This window comes from Pseudophryne corroboree, chromosome 1 (assembly GCF_028390025.1).
Source record: "Pseudophryne corroboree isolate aPseCor3 chromosome 1, aPseCor3.hap2, whole genome shotgun sequence".
In the NCBI taxonomy this organism is placed as follows: Eukaryota; Metazoa; Chordata; class Amphibia; order Anura; family Myobatrachidae; genus Pseudophryne; species Pseudophryne corroboree.
Window position 1 is genome coordinate 477603994 of NC_086444.1, and position 15919 is coordinate 477619912.

The 15919-nt window shown below is 45.1% G+C and overlaps 1 protein-coding gene across 2 annotated transcripts in view; it reads left to right on the forward strand.

The window, feature by feature from the left end:
* The first annotated feature begins 1700 nt into the window (after window positions 1-1700).
* The window catches only part of LOC134894388 (fructose-1,6-bisphosphatase isozyme 2), a 115996-nt gene continuing 101777 nt past the window's right edge, over window positions 1701-15919 (forward strand). For both annotated transcript variants that reach the window (XM_063913759.1, XM_063913760.1), the window contains exon 1: window positions 1701-1997. In XM_063913759.1, the coding sequence (XP_063769829.1) occupies window positions 1828-1997 (170 nt within the window). In that variant the 5' untranslated portion in view covers window positions 1701-1827. The remainder of the gene's footprint in view (window positions 1998-15919) is intronic.

A 15919-nucleotide genomic window follows, 5' to 3' on the forward strand; every position in this document is an offset into this window, starting at 1 on the left:
GGCATGAATCAGGATTATTATTTTTTTCCTGTGGTGGCCAACGTCTGGGCGTGCAGGTTGCAAAACTGGGGTATAAGTTAGTCTTTTCCTGCAATACCACGCCCCTTTATGGAAAGCCACGCCCATTTCAGCAAGGGCACGCCCCCTTTTTGCGGGGCACGCGCAGATCAATCACTTTACTAGTGCCACATGTGGGGGGGGGGGGGGGGGGGGGCGCCAGAGAATGTTTTGGCTTGGGGGAGAAAAATTTCTAGATACGCCACTGTGTATATATATATATATATATATATATATATAAATTTATACAAATTTATATATGTATATCACTTCTTCCTCCTCCACATACACCACAGTCTGTGTCTCCCTCTCTCCTTCCTCCCACACACCCCACAGTCTGTCTCTCCCCAATGACTCCATGCTGCATTCCCAGCTCCCCCACCCCATCCTAAAGCCCTGTATCTCCTCACCAAACCACTCTTTCCCTGGGGAGAGACTCACCTGCGCTGCACTCCCAGTATCCAGACCCGAACACCGCACAGCAGGTACCATGCAGCCCTCACTCCCTACCAGAAGAGGCCAGCACAGGGCATGGGAATCCTGGCCAGCAAAGCTGCTGCCATGTCCCATAACTGCCTGCAACAGAGCTGGACCCAGAGGAGCAAACGCACAGTCACTGTGTGTGAGAGGCTCCTGTCACTCTGAGGCAGCACCCATACCACCTACAGCTCGCTGCTCTATTTGGACAGGTTCCGGTATGAATGGTCGACAGTCATTAGGTCGACCACTATTGGTCGACATTGACATCGTCGACATGGACACATGATCGACAGATGAAAATGGTCGACACATGAAAGGTCGACATATGAAAAGGTCGACATGAGTTTTTTAACTTTTTTTGGTGTCGTTTTTTTGCGTAAAGTGACTGGGAACCCCAATTAGTGCACCGCGGCCCCTCGCATGGTGCCTTCGCTCCGCTACCGCTTCGCTCGGCACACTTTACCGTTCCAATCGTAGTCCATGTGGATCGTAAAGAATGGAAAAGTTCCCCAAAAGAAAAAAAAGTTAAAAAAACTCATGTCGACCTTTTCATGTGTCGACCTTTCACCAGGTGTCCATGTCGACCATGTCAATGTCGACCAATAGTGGTCGACCTAATGACTGTCGACCATAACATGGTCGACCATGTGAACGGATACCATTTGGACAGGACTACTCACATCCCTGCCGGGCACTAAGCGTAAGCGGCGTATACTTGGGGCCCCTCTGATTCTTGGGGCCTGGTACAGGTGTTCCCTATGACCCCTCCCCTGATGCTGGCCCTGTCTACACTACAGGGTATCTACTAAGAGTTCCTATATACTTATTTAAATATCAACTTATTAAATATCAACTTACTACAACTTTAACACACTGTGCTTCCAGCACTTGCTATAACTCAGTCTCTGCTCTGATGGAGCTTACAATTATATCTGCACGTGAAAGTAACCTAAACACGTGAGAATGGGCACACTGTTTAATAAACACATATTAATCGAAATAAATCTTGTATTGCGGATAACTGTGCAGTACTGAACTGTCTCCTGTGCTGCAGAACTCACCCCTGAGCTCCATGCCTGCTATGCTATACCTCAGTCAGCAGCTGTGGAATCCTGCCTTGATATTTCAGTCTCCAGGGTCACATGTTCTATGGAGCATTTTGTTAAGTGTAACTGGTGGTGAAGCATTTAAAGGGCTGTGAATAAGTGAAGCTGCAGCACAAAGGCACCACCAGCATCTTGGTGTATTAAGCGTTTCTGGTTGCCAAGGCACTACTCATTTTTCATCAAAATGTCAGACAAAAGTCCCTTTGAAACGGACATGTTAACCCTTACCCGCTTTGTCATGGAAAGGGGGAGACAAGCCAAAGGTACCGGTGAGCTGACACAACTCCTCAATTCCATGCTGACAGCTATAAAGGCCATTTCTTCTGCTGTGAGGAAAGCCGGCATTGCTAACATGTAAGTCCATGGACACATATTCAATCTAGAAATGGAACAGTCTGTGAAATTATTTTGTCTAGATAGAATTGCATTGGCTTTTGATTCTTATGAGGTCAGAGCAGCTCTTCTCTTATGTCAAAGACCTGGATAGTGAAAGAAATGTCTTAGCTTTCATAACTATTGCATTTGTATAAGGGCATCAATAGATTGTACTTTAAATATATAGTTTACTTTTCTTATAGCAGTGTTGAATACAGACTTTGCAGCCAGTAAGTGAGCTACTGATTGAGATATCTGGGGTCACAGGTGGTCTGGGCTAATTGTAAAATCCATAGCATGTAGAAGCCTCTTGTTTGTTGGGGTTAATTCAGCAAAATGTAATTAAAGGTTTGCCAAAGCATGCAGAGGTTTGTACAAGGCTTTGTACATTGGCATAGAAAATCTGACTTATAGTTCAGTTAGGTGTCTCTATGGAATACTTGCCTACTTTTGAAAAAGCATTTCAGGGAGATGTGAAAGTAACCCATATCAGTGCGGACGTGTACTGCTACATCTGAGAGTAGTGTCATAAAAATGACTGACATCCAAATGTAAATGAGCCCCAAAGTTAGTAAGATTGTTGTTGAAGAAAAGACACTGATTTGTTGCAAGATTTGTTCGTGTATTGTGTTTTACAAGAGGTTCCATATACTGTAAGTGGACACGAGAAACCTTATTTAAAATGCATGTAGCCAAACTAGCCATAGGGATCTTTGTAAACTTAACAAAAGAGGTGATAAGTGAATAGGCGCACTCAGACCCACATTAGCAGCCAAGGAGCACAAAAAGAAAAAAACACCAAGATTCCCTTTCAACAAAATGCAAAACACAGATAATATGTGCTTCAATAAGCGCTAGGCGGGGTTACATGTGATAAGATTCGGTGTAACCCAAAGTTAAAGACTTCCCTGAAAATAATACGATTTTGCTTGGATAGTGATATCACGTCTCCACTCCTTCTCAGATATATGTAGTCTTCTCTATGATCTTCCACATCAAGAACTCAAAGAGAATGAGAGAACAACATCTAGTGCAATAATGTTTAACACATTTAATTGAAGATTGAGTGGGGGGTTCACACTCGCATTCCACAGATGGTAAATGGGCGTATCTCTCACCAATTGGTGAATAATCCCTGACGATTCAGTGTTTCACCACCAATTTCAGGTTACATTTGATTGAAGATAATAAATATGGATATACCATATATCCTCAAAATAAAAGAAAGCAAACAATGGTGCAAATCCTTATTTTAAAAAGGGATAACAATTTTAATAAAAATGCACTCACAAATATAGACTTTCACAATGGCATATCTACCAACAATAGGTATCCAGAGAACCAACAATGATGACAATTAGTCCTGATAGATGGTAACAGTAGCAGAGGATAGAATGCGGATCAGTCCACGTGCTGGTCAGAAAAGATGTCACCTGATGGTCCTGGTCCCGTCTGGTTATACAGCAGCTTAACGCGTTGCAAACCCTCATGGGTCCTTCCTCAGAAGCATGCTGTCCTAGTCATCTGTGTCTCTATTTAAAGAAGTCTTTAATTGGTGCCTACCCCCTCCATTAGCGGTTCGCTCCCGCAATTTCGCGGGAAAAAGATAAAACGGAAGTGCCGTATACCGGAAGTGACGTCTGGACCGGAAGTCGCGTTGGACCAGAAACAGGAAGTGCCCGCCATTGTCATTGTATATGCGTTCCACATGCGGTTCAGCAGACCTGCGGCCATAATAACTATATCGGACCAGTACTTCCGGATCAAATGTGGTGGCATTTGATCTGGAAGTACGCAGGAACAGTAGCACCAATGCCCGAAGGCGTGACCACGACAACAGGAGATGCCTTTAAGGGTTTTTATTAAATAATAAAAAGTCATAGAATGTGCAACAAAACAATAAGGTCAAAGAGAGTCTCTGAGTTAGGATACTTGGAAAAGCATGAAGTGATGCTGGGGATCCTAGATAAAGCTTAAAGTGAAGCTGGGGATAGTAGGTAAGAATACTCCACCACAATGGTGAGTACTAGCGGCAATGGAAACAGAGAACTGCTGGAGAGTGGCTGCTGGAAGCCGGAGACAGACACACTACTTAGCGCTGGGTGCAGAAACAAAGTAGACAGGTTGCACCACAGAGCATAACCATAGGAGAACTGGAGCTGCACCGCAGTGTGTAACCACAGGAGAGTCAGGCTATAACATGGAGGGTATTCACAGGAAAGTCTTTAGTGAGACTGCAGGCTGGAATCACTTGAGAGACAATTGAAGCACTGACAGTTTCCTGGGTGCTGGGACAGGATACTTATACCTGCAGGGATTGGCTGACAATTATGCACAGGCCGCAGCAGCGGCGCTGTGGATAGGTGAGGAAAGTGACATGTGATTCTATCCAACATGGCTGCGCCCATGACCAAGTTTGAAGGGGAAAAGCTAATCTGAAGAACCATGTGCCAAACTGTAATGGCGGAGGCCGCAGCAGCAGAGACTCCACGTATTCCCACATGCACACAGTGGCCAGAGGGATGGCGGCATCAGCCGCAACACACAGAGGATGTCCCACTCAGCCTCCATGAGGTTAGACCACGGGCGCGGCGGTGACGGCCGCGACGGGACTGAGAGCGCCATACCACAGTTAGGTGAGTACACTAAGAAGGCCGGTGAACCAACGCCGCGGGCAAACCAAAAGAGCTGTAAAGGAAACCTAGTTCTAACCCGGCCCTGGCACGCTGAGCCAATCTAAGGAGACACCTAACTGGTAGAAAATGGCGTTCAGTTACCCGGATCGTGACAGCACCCGCCCTCCCCTTAGGAGTGGCCGCAGGACACTTCTTAGGTTTTCGCGGAAGCTGTTATGGAATTTCTGGACCAATTTAGGAGCATGAACATCCGATGCATTCGTCCAGGAACATTCCTCAGGACCATAGCCCTTCCATCGATCAGATACTGGAGATGCCCATATCTAATATGTGAGTCCAGGATCTTGGCGACCTCTTACTCAACACCATGTTGAGTCTGGACTTTGGGAGCAGAGGGAAGCACTGAATGAAAGCGATTCAGAATCACTGGTTTAAGGAGTGAAACATGGAATGTCTTAGGAACTTTTAAAAACGGAGGTAGCTGAAGCTTGTAAGCCACTGGGTTGATGAATTGTTCAATCAGGAAATATCCGATGTAGCGGGGGGCGAATTTAATACTCTGAACCCTCAGTCATAAATTCTTCGTAGACAGCCAAACACGGTCACCAACTTTAAGGGCAGGGATTACCCTACGCTTCTTATCCGCAAATCTCTTGTACCTGGAGGATGCTTTCAAAAGAGCTATACGAACATTCTTCCAGTTATTTGAAAACTGCTGAAGCGTGGTGTCAGCTGCAGGCACCGATGTTGCTGGAATCGGTTGGAACTCTGGAACTTTTGTGTGAAACCCATAATTGGTGTAGAATGGTGTGGAGGAAGATGAAGAATGGTACTGATTGTTGTGGCAGAATTCAGCCCATAGGAGAGGTTGAACCCAATCATCCTGGGAAGAGGACACATAGATACGAAGGAAGGGCGCCAAGTCCTGATTCACCCTCTCAGTTTGCCCATTGGCTTGAGGGTGATAGGCTGTAGAGAATTTCAACTTGACTTGGAGTGCTTGGCAAAGACTTCGCCAGAACTTGGCCACAAACTGAACACCTGTATCAGAAATTATCTCCACCGGGAGACCGTGTAATCTGAAGATCTCTTAAATGAAGACTTGTGCCAACTTGGAAGCTGACGGTGAGAGGAATGAAATGAGCCATCTTGGTGAACCGGTCAACTACCACCCAGATGGTGTCGAATTTGTTACACACAGGGAGATCCGTGACGAAATCCATCGAAAAGATGTATCCACGGACGATGAGGAACAGACCAAGGAACCAGTTGCCCAGCAGGTGACTGGCGGGGTAATTTATGTTGGGCACATTTTGGGCAGGAGGCCACAAATTCAGTAATGTCTTTCTTTAGGGTCGGCCACCAGTATGATGTGGAAACAAATTCTAAGGTCTTGTGTATGCCCGCGTGTCCGGCGAAGCGAGGGGATTGTGCCCAATGCAAGAGCTTGCTTCTGAGAGCCGGCTTCACAAACCTTTTCCCTGGTGGGGGCATAGAGTCCATCCTCACTGCAGAGAACGCCACTTGATCAATAATATAATGCTTGTCAGTAGACTCAGACTAATTTTCTTGCTCCCAAGAGCGGGAAAGGGCATCAACCTTGCGATTCTGTGACCCTGGACAAAACTGCAATTTGAAGTCAAATCTGGAAAAGAAAAGTACCCACCTGGCTTGGCGAGGGTTAAGACATTGAGTGCCTTTTAGATACAGGAGATTCTTATGGTCTGTCATGATGGTGATGGTATGAGTAGCTACTTCTAATAAGTACCTCCACTCTTCCAAAGCGAGCTTGATCGCCAAAAGTTCTTGTTCGCCAATGGCGTAGTTACGCCTGGCAGGAGAGAACTTCCATGAGAAGAAGCCACAAAGATGTAGATGACCGTCGTTAGCTCTTTGAGACAGTACTGCGCCCACTCCAACAGAAGAGGCGTCCACCTCAAGGATAAAGGGCGAACTAGTATCTGGCTGTTTCAAAATCGGAGCAGAGACGAATCTTTGTTTCAACAAATGAAAGGCTTGGGTAGCTTCTTCTAACCATTTGGAAGGATTGGCACCCTTCTTGGTAAGAGCTGTAATAGGCCCTACAATGGTGAAAAAGTCTCGAATAAATTTCCTGTAATAATTGGCAAACCCTAGGAATCTCTGGATGTCCTTTGAGAGTTACAGGAATCGGCCAATCTCGGACTGCTTGAAGTTTCTCAGGGTCCATCTCCAGACCGGAACCGGATACAATATACCCCAGGAACGGGATGGATTTAACTTCAAAGACGCATTTTTCCAGTTTGCAATACAGGTGAATGGTACGAAGACGGGCCAAAACCTCTTTAACCCAGAACCGATGTTCCCTTAGATCATTCGCGAAGATAAGGATATCATCGAGATAAACCACAACATGACGATAGAGAATGTCCCTGAAGATTTAATTCACGAAGTGTTGAAATACCGCTGGAGCATTGCTGAGATCGAAAGGCATTACTAGGTACTCGTAATGTACATCGCGGGTGTTAAAAGCGGTCTTCCACTGGTCACCTTTCTGGATTCGGATGAGATTATAAGCACCTCTCAGATCTAACTTTGTGAAGATAGTGGCTTCACTGACGCGGTCAAATAGCTCGGTTATAAGCGGCAGAGGGTACTGATTTTTCACTGTCATGTCATTCAGACCCCGGTAGTCAATACAAGGCCGCAGGCCGCCATCTTTCTTCTTTACGAAGAAGAAGCCTGCGCCAGCTGGAGAAGACGAAGGCCGGATGAATCCTTTAGCCAGATTTTCCTCGATATACTCCTCCATAGAGTGGGTCTCAGGCAATGACAATGGATACGTGCGTCCACGAGGAGGAGTTTTCCCTGGAATGAGATCGATAGGGCAATCCCATTCTGTATGAGGAGGAAGAATATCAGCTGAAGACTTGCTGAATACATCAGTGAATTCCTGATATGGAGAAGGTGGAACATCAGGAGATTTAGAGGAGGATTTGCAAACTGGAAGCACTTTATGTAGACATGTCTCAGAGCAAGAAGGACCCCATGCCAGGATATGGGTCGTCTTCCAATCAACTTGAGGATTACGCAAACGAAGCCATGGAAGGCCTAGAACCACAGGATGGCCCATGGGATTACCAGGAAAGAGATCAGTTCTGTATGCAGAACCCCTACCTTCAGAAGGATAGGTAGGGTCTTGGAGGTAATCAACGCATCAGGAATCTTGCTACCGTCCATGGCAGTTAAAGATATGGGAGATGACAGTCTCTCAGTGGGTAGAGACCACTGCTTAACGAACCTCTCAGTTATAAAGTTTCAGGCTGCTCCAGAATCCAACAAGGCAATAAGATTCTTGGTTCGTTGAGCAACTTGAAGAGAAACTGAGAGATTGCAGTCACTTGAAGACGGAGAGGAATTCATTACTCCTAGCCGACCATCTCCTTGGTGGGCTAGGACTTGGCGTTTCCCGGACGCTCAGGGCAGGCGTTAATGAGGTGGGAAGGTGCAGCACAATACAGGCAAAGACGGTTAGAGAGGCGTCTTCTACGCTCTGCTGGAGACAAACGTGAATGACCTATCTGCATAGGTTCGTCTTTGGACGGAGATGGCTGACGAGGAGGAGGAACAGAAGGAGTCTTAGAAACTGTGGACCTGCCTGGTCCATAGCCCTTTCACGGAACCGTAGGTCAACTTTAGTGCAAAGCGATATGAGCTCATTCAATTTCGAGGGCAAGTCTCTAGTAGCGAGCTCATCTTTAATACATTCAGACTGACCCTGCCAAAAAGCTGCATAGAGGGCTTCCTCATTCCAGGAAACTTCAGATGCCAAAGTCTGGAATTGTACTAACTACTGGCCGACAGTTTGTGTCCCCTGACGTAGCCGAAGAATTTCAGAAGAAGCTGACAACACTCGACCTGGCTCTTCAAAGATACGTCTGAATGTTGCCACAAAGTCAGAGTAGGATGACAGCAGAGTATCTGATTTTTCCTATAAGGGTGATGCCCAGTCAAGGAGTAGAGAGATGATATAAGCAACTTTAGTGCGGTCTGTAGGAAAACTGCCAGGTTGCAACTCGAAGTGAATCTCGCACTGGTTTAAGAAACCCCTACAGGCTTTTGGGGATCCATAATTTTTAGCAGGTGTCGGCAAGTGGAGACGTGGAGGAGAATTGGGTATGGTGGGTGGGGATACCACCGGAGGTACTACAGTCGCATACTGGACGCCCCTGACCCACGGAGGGTTGTTTGAATTTCATCCAGTCGGGAGGAGAGGTCCTGAAGACATCGGATAACATGGCCTTGTGCAGCCTCTTGATGTTCAAGGCGGGCTGCCAGTTCTTGCATCGGCCTGGTCCCTTGGACTTGATTTTCGACCGGATCCATTAGGTCAGTGCTTACAGTCACAACTGAGGGCTGGTGTTGGTAGCGGGAAGCCTCAGTTGTAGGCGCTGACAGGAACCTGAACTTAGGTGGTGAGAGGAGACTCCTGGACATGCGCAGGAACAGTAGCACCAATACCCGAAGGCGTGACCACGACAACAGGAGATGCCTTTAAGGGTTTTTATTAAATAATAAAAAGTCATAGAATGTGCAACAAAACAATAAGGTCAAAGAGAGTCTCTGAGTTACAACTGGTTGAAGACCAGTGATCCGGAGTATTGGTTGAAGTGCTTTAGGATACTTGGAAAAGCATGAAGTGATGCTGGGGATCATAGCTAAAGCTTAAAGTGAAGCTGGGGATCATAGGTAAGAATACTCCACCACAATGGTGAGTACTAGCGGCAGTGGAAACGGAGAACTGCTGGAGAGTGGCTGCCTGAAGCCGGAGACAGACACACTGCTTAGCGCTGGGAGCGGAAACAAAGACAGGTTGCACCACAGAGCATAACCATAGGAGAACTGGAGCTGCACCGCAGTGTGTAACCACAGGAGAGTCAGGCTAAACCACGGAGGGTATTCACAGGAAAGTCTTTAGTGAGACTGCAGGCTGGAATCACCGGAGAGTCCATTGAAGCACTGACAGTTTCCTGGGTGCTGGGACAGGATACTTATACCTGCAGGGTAGCAGGGATTGGCTGACAATTATGCACAGGCCGCAACAGCGCTGCGGATAGGTGAGGAAAGTGACATGTGATTCTATCCAACATGGCTGCGCCCATGACCAAGTTTGAAGGGGAAAAGCTAATCTGAGGAACCATGTGCCAAACTGTAATGGTGGCGGAGGCCGCAGCAGCAGAGACTCCACATATTCCCACACGCACATAGTGGCCACAGGGATGGCGGCAGCGGCCGCAGCACACAGAGGATGTCCCACTCAGCCTCCATGAGGTGAGACCACGGGCGCGGCGGTGACGGCCGCGACGGGACTGAGAGCGTCATACCACAGTTAGGTGAGTACACTAAGAAGGCTGCTGAACCAGCGCCGCGGGCAAACCAAAAGAGCTGTAAAGGAAACATAGTTATAACCCGGCCCTGGCACGCTGAGCCAATCTAAGGAGACACCTAACTGGTAGAAAATGGCGTTCAGTTACCCGGATCGTAACAAAATGTACTACCCCTTGATGAAGTCAGATGGACGAAACGCATTGGGTGTACCTCAAGTGACTTTCCATTTTAAGATAAGCACCTTTCTCTTATCTCAAGCACTTTTATGTTTTTATGTTTCCAGCTGTGATTGTATATGCTAGTCAGCCATACTATTTGTCCTAATTGTTTAAACCCATTCTTTTATATAAACCCCCCCCCCCCATTTATTCATATTTTAAAAATATTTTTTGTAATTATAATTATCTGTTTTTTAATAAATATCCCACATTTTTATATAAACACGTATCCTTTCATTCTTCATATTTATATCCTTATGTGTAGACATTGTTAGTCACTATTACCCCTACCCCTCTTTTACATTTTTAATTAACAGGCAGCTTATCCCTGCTACTTTTTCTGGGTCAGCCGACGCCTTTTACCCCTAAAGGAGTGTCTACACCTCCGGGTATTTTTAAACCCTGCACTCGGCCTGCCCACATATACCTGTGGCGCCATACTTCTACTTCTACCACTATACATATATGTCATTTATGAAAGAGGGCACTCACCAATTATTTTTTTAAAAGGTCAAAGGTTATTTATTACCACATCATGAAGTCAGTCATTCATGACTTCATGATGTAATAATAAATAACCTTTGACCTTTAAAAAAAAAATTGGTGAGTGCCCTCTTTCATAAATGACTGTAAATTGGAATTCACTATTCCTTGGAGCTGAGCACCATCTGGTTGGCCTCTGAATTACGGATTAGTGCGGATGCACATGGGACTAATATATATATATATATATATAATATACTACACAAACTCACACACTATACTGTATGTTTCTCCATTGGGTAATTATAACTTGCACAAATGGGTTAACCTCAGGTGCTGCAAATACTTCTTGGCAGGCATAACTGAAAAGCAATGTGGGGGGATGGACAGAAGACCATTCATAGGGGGCAGTGTCGGACAGGGGCATGTAGGGCCCACCGGGGGAATGCAGTGGTAGGGGCCCATGTTAGGGGTGTGGCCAGTCTGCTAAGGGGGTGTGGCCTGCCACCTCATTGATTTGACTAACCATTAGAGAGTGCAATGTCTGGGCCCCTTCATAAATATTTACAGTAAATTCAGCTGCTGCATGCATGATAACGTACCAGATTAATAACAGATTAATAACAGCAATGCACTGTAGAAAATGCACCATAGTCCAGTATAAGGTAACATATGTATAATTCAAGTGCACAGTCTGGAACCTGATCCTTTGAGCATGAGGTGGGTTCCCAGGCAGTGGGGCCCACTGGTGGTTTCCCCTGTACCCCTGTGGGCCAGTCCAAGCCTGATAGGGGGTATCAAATTAGATGCAATCCATTTTTGGCGGATCAAAACGGACGGACATCGCAACTTTTGACCAATAGACATCCAATTCGAGGCCGCTTTGATCGGCTGAAAACGGACCTGCAATCGTGCAATAACAAACACATGGGATCCGGGATAAGCTACCGATCCCATGTATCATGTTTCCCATGTGTCATTGACTGCAGGTAATTGGATGCCCCCCATAAATGTTAAATATGTTAATTAAAATAACTTTTATTGATTTAGATAATAAAAAAGGGAGATATATGATGAATAAATATCTAAAAAAAAAAAAAACTCATGAAAATGAGTAATGCTCTCCAAAATATGTGAGTATTTCATTGCTGGTTTGGGTCACCAGGGGGGAACTCTTCTGATTTGTAGGAATGTTCTAGCCGTGATCCAATATGGGGTAGAACAGTAATTATTCTCTGTCAAGAATTGAATGTTGTTTGTCAGAAAAGCACTCTGAAGAAACATCCAAGAGGGTCTACAGCAGCTGTGTTACTTACTGTAGTGTTCTGTTGGACATATAGGTGAAGGAGTGGTCATCAGCCTCACACCTGGGCACAGACCCCAGCTCCCTCCCGTAGTACTTGCCAAACGTAGCCACCTCGGGGACCCGTCTTCTCATTGCTCTCCCCGCATTACTCGCATGTGTCTCCCCCTAGCTCCGGAGCATGCTGGAGAGCCAGCCACAAACACACCGCTACCCCATTCTCAGCATATTGTTCCCGTGGGCGGAGCTGCGACTACACATTTGCTAGGCTGCGTCGTTATGGAGATTTGCCTATTAATGATGACACAGCTAGCAGGTTGCAGCTGGCAGTCCGGTCAAGCCACATCGCTGCCACCCGGGCCCAACTCTCTATCCAGGCAATCACGGCAGGTGACACCACCAGGCGGTGCCCACCTCTTGACTGGCGCCCCTGGCAAGTGCCATTTCTAGCCAAAGTGTAGATACGCCCCTGAGCGTACACCTCCGTCTGTATATGGCAAAGAAATTGGTGTATCATCCAACAAAATCCATGTTTCGTACCAAGAAGTATGGCGAAAACACAAATGTATTTGGCATTTAAAGTAAAAGAATATAATAAACACTCCCACAGTTAAAAAATAAATAAAAAAGTCTGCCTTGGTCTCCTTATGCAAGGTAGTCTCTAGCCAATCCATTTGAAATGCAAAAAATTGCTTAGCCGGGAAGAGAGAAACGATTGGTGATTGGTATGGCTCCACATCTGTAATATGCGCTTACTGGCCACAGCTGAAATAATTAATTAGTAATCATTTTTGCTATCCCTCCCACCCAAAACAGTTGGCGGCAATATACCCAAAATTGCCCATTCCATGTCTGCGTTATGGCCGCGTGTCGGGATTCTGGCATCGGGATCCCGACTGCTGGCATCCTGACTGGATCACCCTTAAATTTGGAAATTTATCATACAATGCTGGAAGCAAATGTGTCAAAATTTACAAAATGGTCTAAGGAGAGTATTGCCCATAGGTCATTCATGTTCCACCACACCAAATAAACGTACAGCTATTTTATTTTTTGCTTACTGCTTGTCATACGTACTGTGCTGGCAAAAAGCCACCTCTCAGGCAAGGCCTACTTTGCCTTATGGTTGGTCTTGCATCTATAGATTAAATTAAGGCTCAGATTTATCAAGACTTGGAGAGTGATAAATTGCATGGTGTTAAAGTACCAACCAATCGGCTCCTAACTGCCATGTTACAGGCTGTATTTAAAAAATGACAGGAGCTGATTGGTTGGTACTTTATCACCGTGCAATTTATCACTCTCCAAGATTTTAGAAATCTAGGCCTAAAGCTCTTGGTCCATAGATTTGCAGAAAAATATCGGAATTATAATTGGTTGCTTCGTTTCGGAATTATTGGCAAAATGTCTGCCAGCCAATTACAGTGCATAACCATTGTGCTCTGGAAAATGTGACAGTTGTGAACTCTCCCTGTGCACCTGCTGAGGAACCTAGAACATGTGACCTGCTGGGTGGTCTGGAAACTGTGACCGTTATTTGCAGCCACCCACTAAGCAGGGAAATTATTGAAATTTGACTCCTAGGGGGATTAAAAGGGGTAAAATGTTCCATCCAGCAAACCTTTGCCCGGTTGAAACCAGGCACATCAGCTAGTGAATCGTTATTTTATAATTATGTTTAAGTAATTTCCATATTTAGTTTTCAGTTACTAACCTTACATAAAAAAAATGCACTAAACAGACACCTTATTGTCTTACTTGCAATAAACCTATAAAAGATAATTGGTTACATAGAATTTGATTGCAGATGATAAGAACCACTTGGCCTATCTAGTCTGCCTCTATTTTTAACCTTTTGGTAACCTCAACCCCATTTTATCTTTACTTCTTTGTAAGATATTTCTATGCCTATCCCAAGCAAGTTTAAATTACTCTGACTAAAGCTGGGTACAAACTAGACGACGTTTGTACCAAACTATATTGCCAGCGACAGTACCCAGCAGCGGGGCAGGCATCAGCAAGTGCATACACACTTGCCAATGCCGCCAGCGATGAGCTGGGCGGGGGGTGGGACCATGGCCCTCGCCTGTCGGACATGCATTCACAGTCGCCGGGCAATGACGCTGACGACGTGTGGGAACGCGCATCATCAGCAACATAGTGCATACACACTAGACGGTGTGTCGGGATCGACCACATCATGGTATCTGGTTGATAGATAGACAGTGTCTAGTTAGACAGCCAATAGATAGACACCATATGTTAGACAGACATTAGGCCGACAGGGTCAAAAGGTCGACATGAAAATGGTCAACATAAAGATAGACAAATGTTTTGTTTTTTTAATGGAACATGTTTTATGACTATTTCATACTTTCTCTATCCATGTTGGCATAGAGTTGGTTATAAACCTTGTGGCGAGTGCAGCGAGCCACCGAGCCCGAAGCGTGCCCCGCGAGGGTATGCCTTTCTACAATTGGGGGTCCCAAATGAAAAAAACTAACCACAAAAATGCAAAAAACATGGTGTCTACCCTTTTCATGTCGACCAGTTTCATGTCGACCTTTTGACCCTGTCGACCTTTTGTACTGTCTACCTTTTTCCATGTCGACCTTTTGACTCTGTTGACCTTTTTACCCTGTCGACCTAATGTCCATCTAACATATGGTGCCTATTGACTGTCTAACTAGACACAGTCTGTCTTTTATACCACACCCCCACATCATTCACTTTATCGTCAAGTGTGTACATTAGCATTAGCCTCATGAATCTAAAAGAATTAAGAACATTATTGTAATGAAATAGTTTACTGACCTTACAATTATAAAATTGAAGAAGAAAGAATAAAACTGGGCTCAAAATATGTATAATGAGAAAATAGGAAAATGGTTTACTTTTAATTTTGATAAAGGTCAGTCCTTTTTAAAGTCTTATATCGCAAAAGAAATTGTTTCAGAACTATCAATGCTGATTTTGGAAAGTAGAGGGCAGTATTACTCTACCAAAGATTCAAGTATGACCTGTATGCAAATTTAACTGGATATCTAAAGCTTATGTTTTGTTGGGGTCTGGGACTCCAGGTCGACAACAAAAAGATCGACACACCTTAGGTCGACACCAATTGGTCGACACACCTTAGGTCGACATGGACAAAAGGTCGACAGGAACAAGGTCGACATGGAAAAAGGTCGACATGAGTTTTTTATGTTTTTTTGGTGTAGTTTTATTCGTAGAGTGACGGGGAACCCCAATTAGTGCACCACGTCCCATTGCATGGCTCGCTTCACTCACCATGCTTCGGGCATGGTGCCTTCGCTCCGCTTCGCTCGGCACAGATTACCGTTCCAATCGTAGTCCACATGGATCGTTAAGTATGAAAAGGTTCCAAAAAAGAAAAAAATTGTGAAAAACTCATGTCAACCTTTTTCCATGTCGACATTGTTCCTGTCGACCTTTTGTCCATGTCGACCTTTTGTCCATGTCGACCTAAGGTTTGTTGACCAATTGGCGTCGACCTAAGGTGTGTCGACCTTTTTGTTGTCGACCTGGAGTCCGGATACCGTTTTGTTGTCAAGATACAGGGTACTAGAGCCTGGGCTCGCACTACACTATATACCCCAAAACCTAGATTTGCAGGTCACACAGGTAAGGATAATAAGAATACAAAATAATCTTTATTACATAGTATAAAATAAGAAGCAACACAGTAATATAACTATGTATAATGACCTTAATCCCTAGCCAGGTGAGTCACCAATTCTCCAAGGGCAGCTCTTAGCCACTCAGAGTTCAAAGAATTCCACAGTAATTTGCTGCAGCGTAGCAGTGTATATAGCAGGATCAAAATATCATAAACAGATCTTATAGAAGTATGAGCATCAACACCAGTCTATT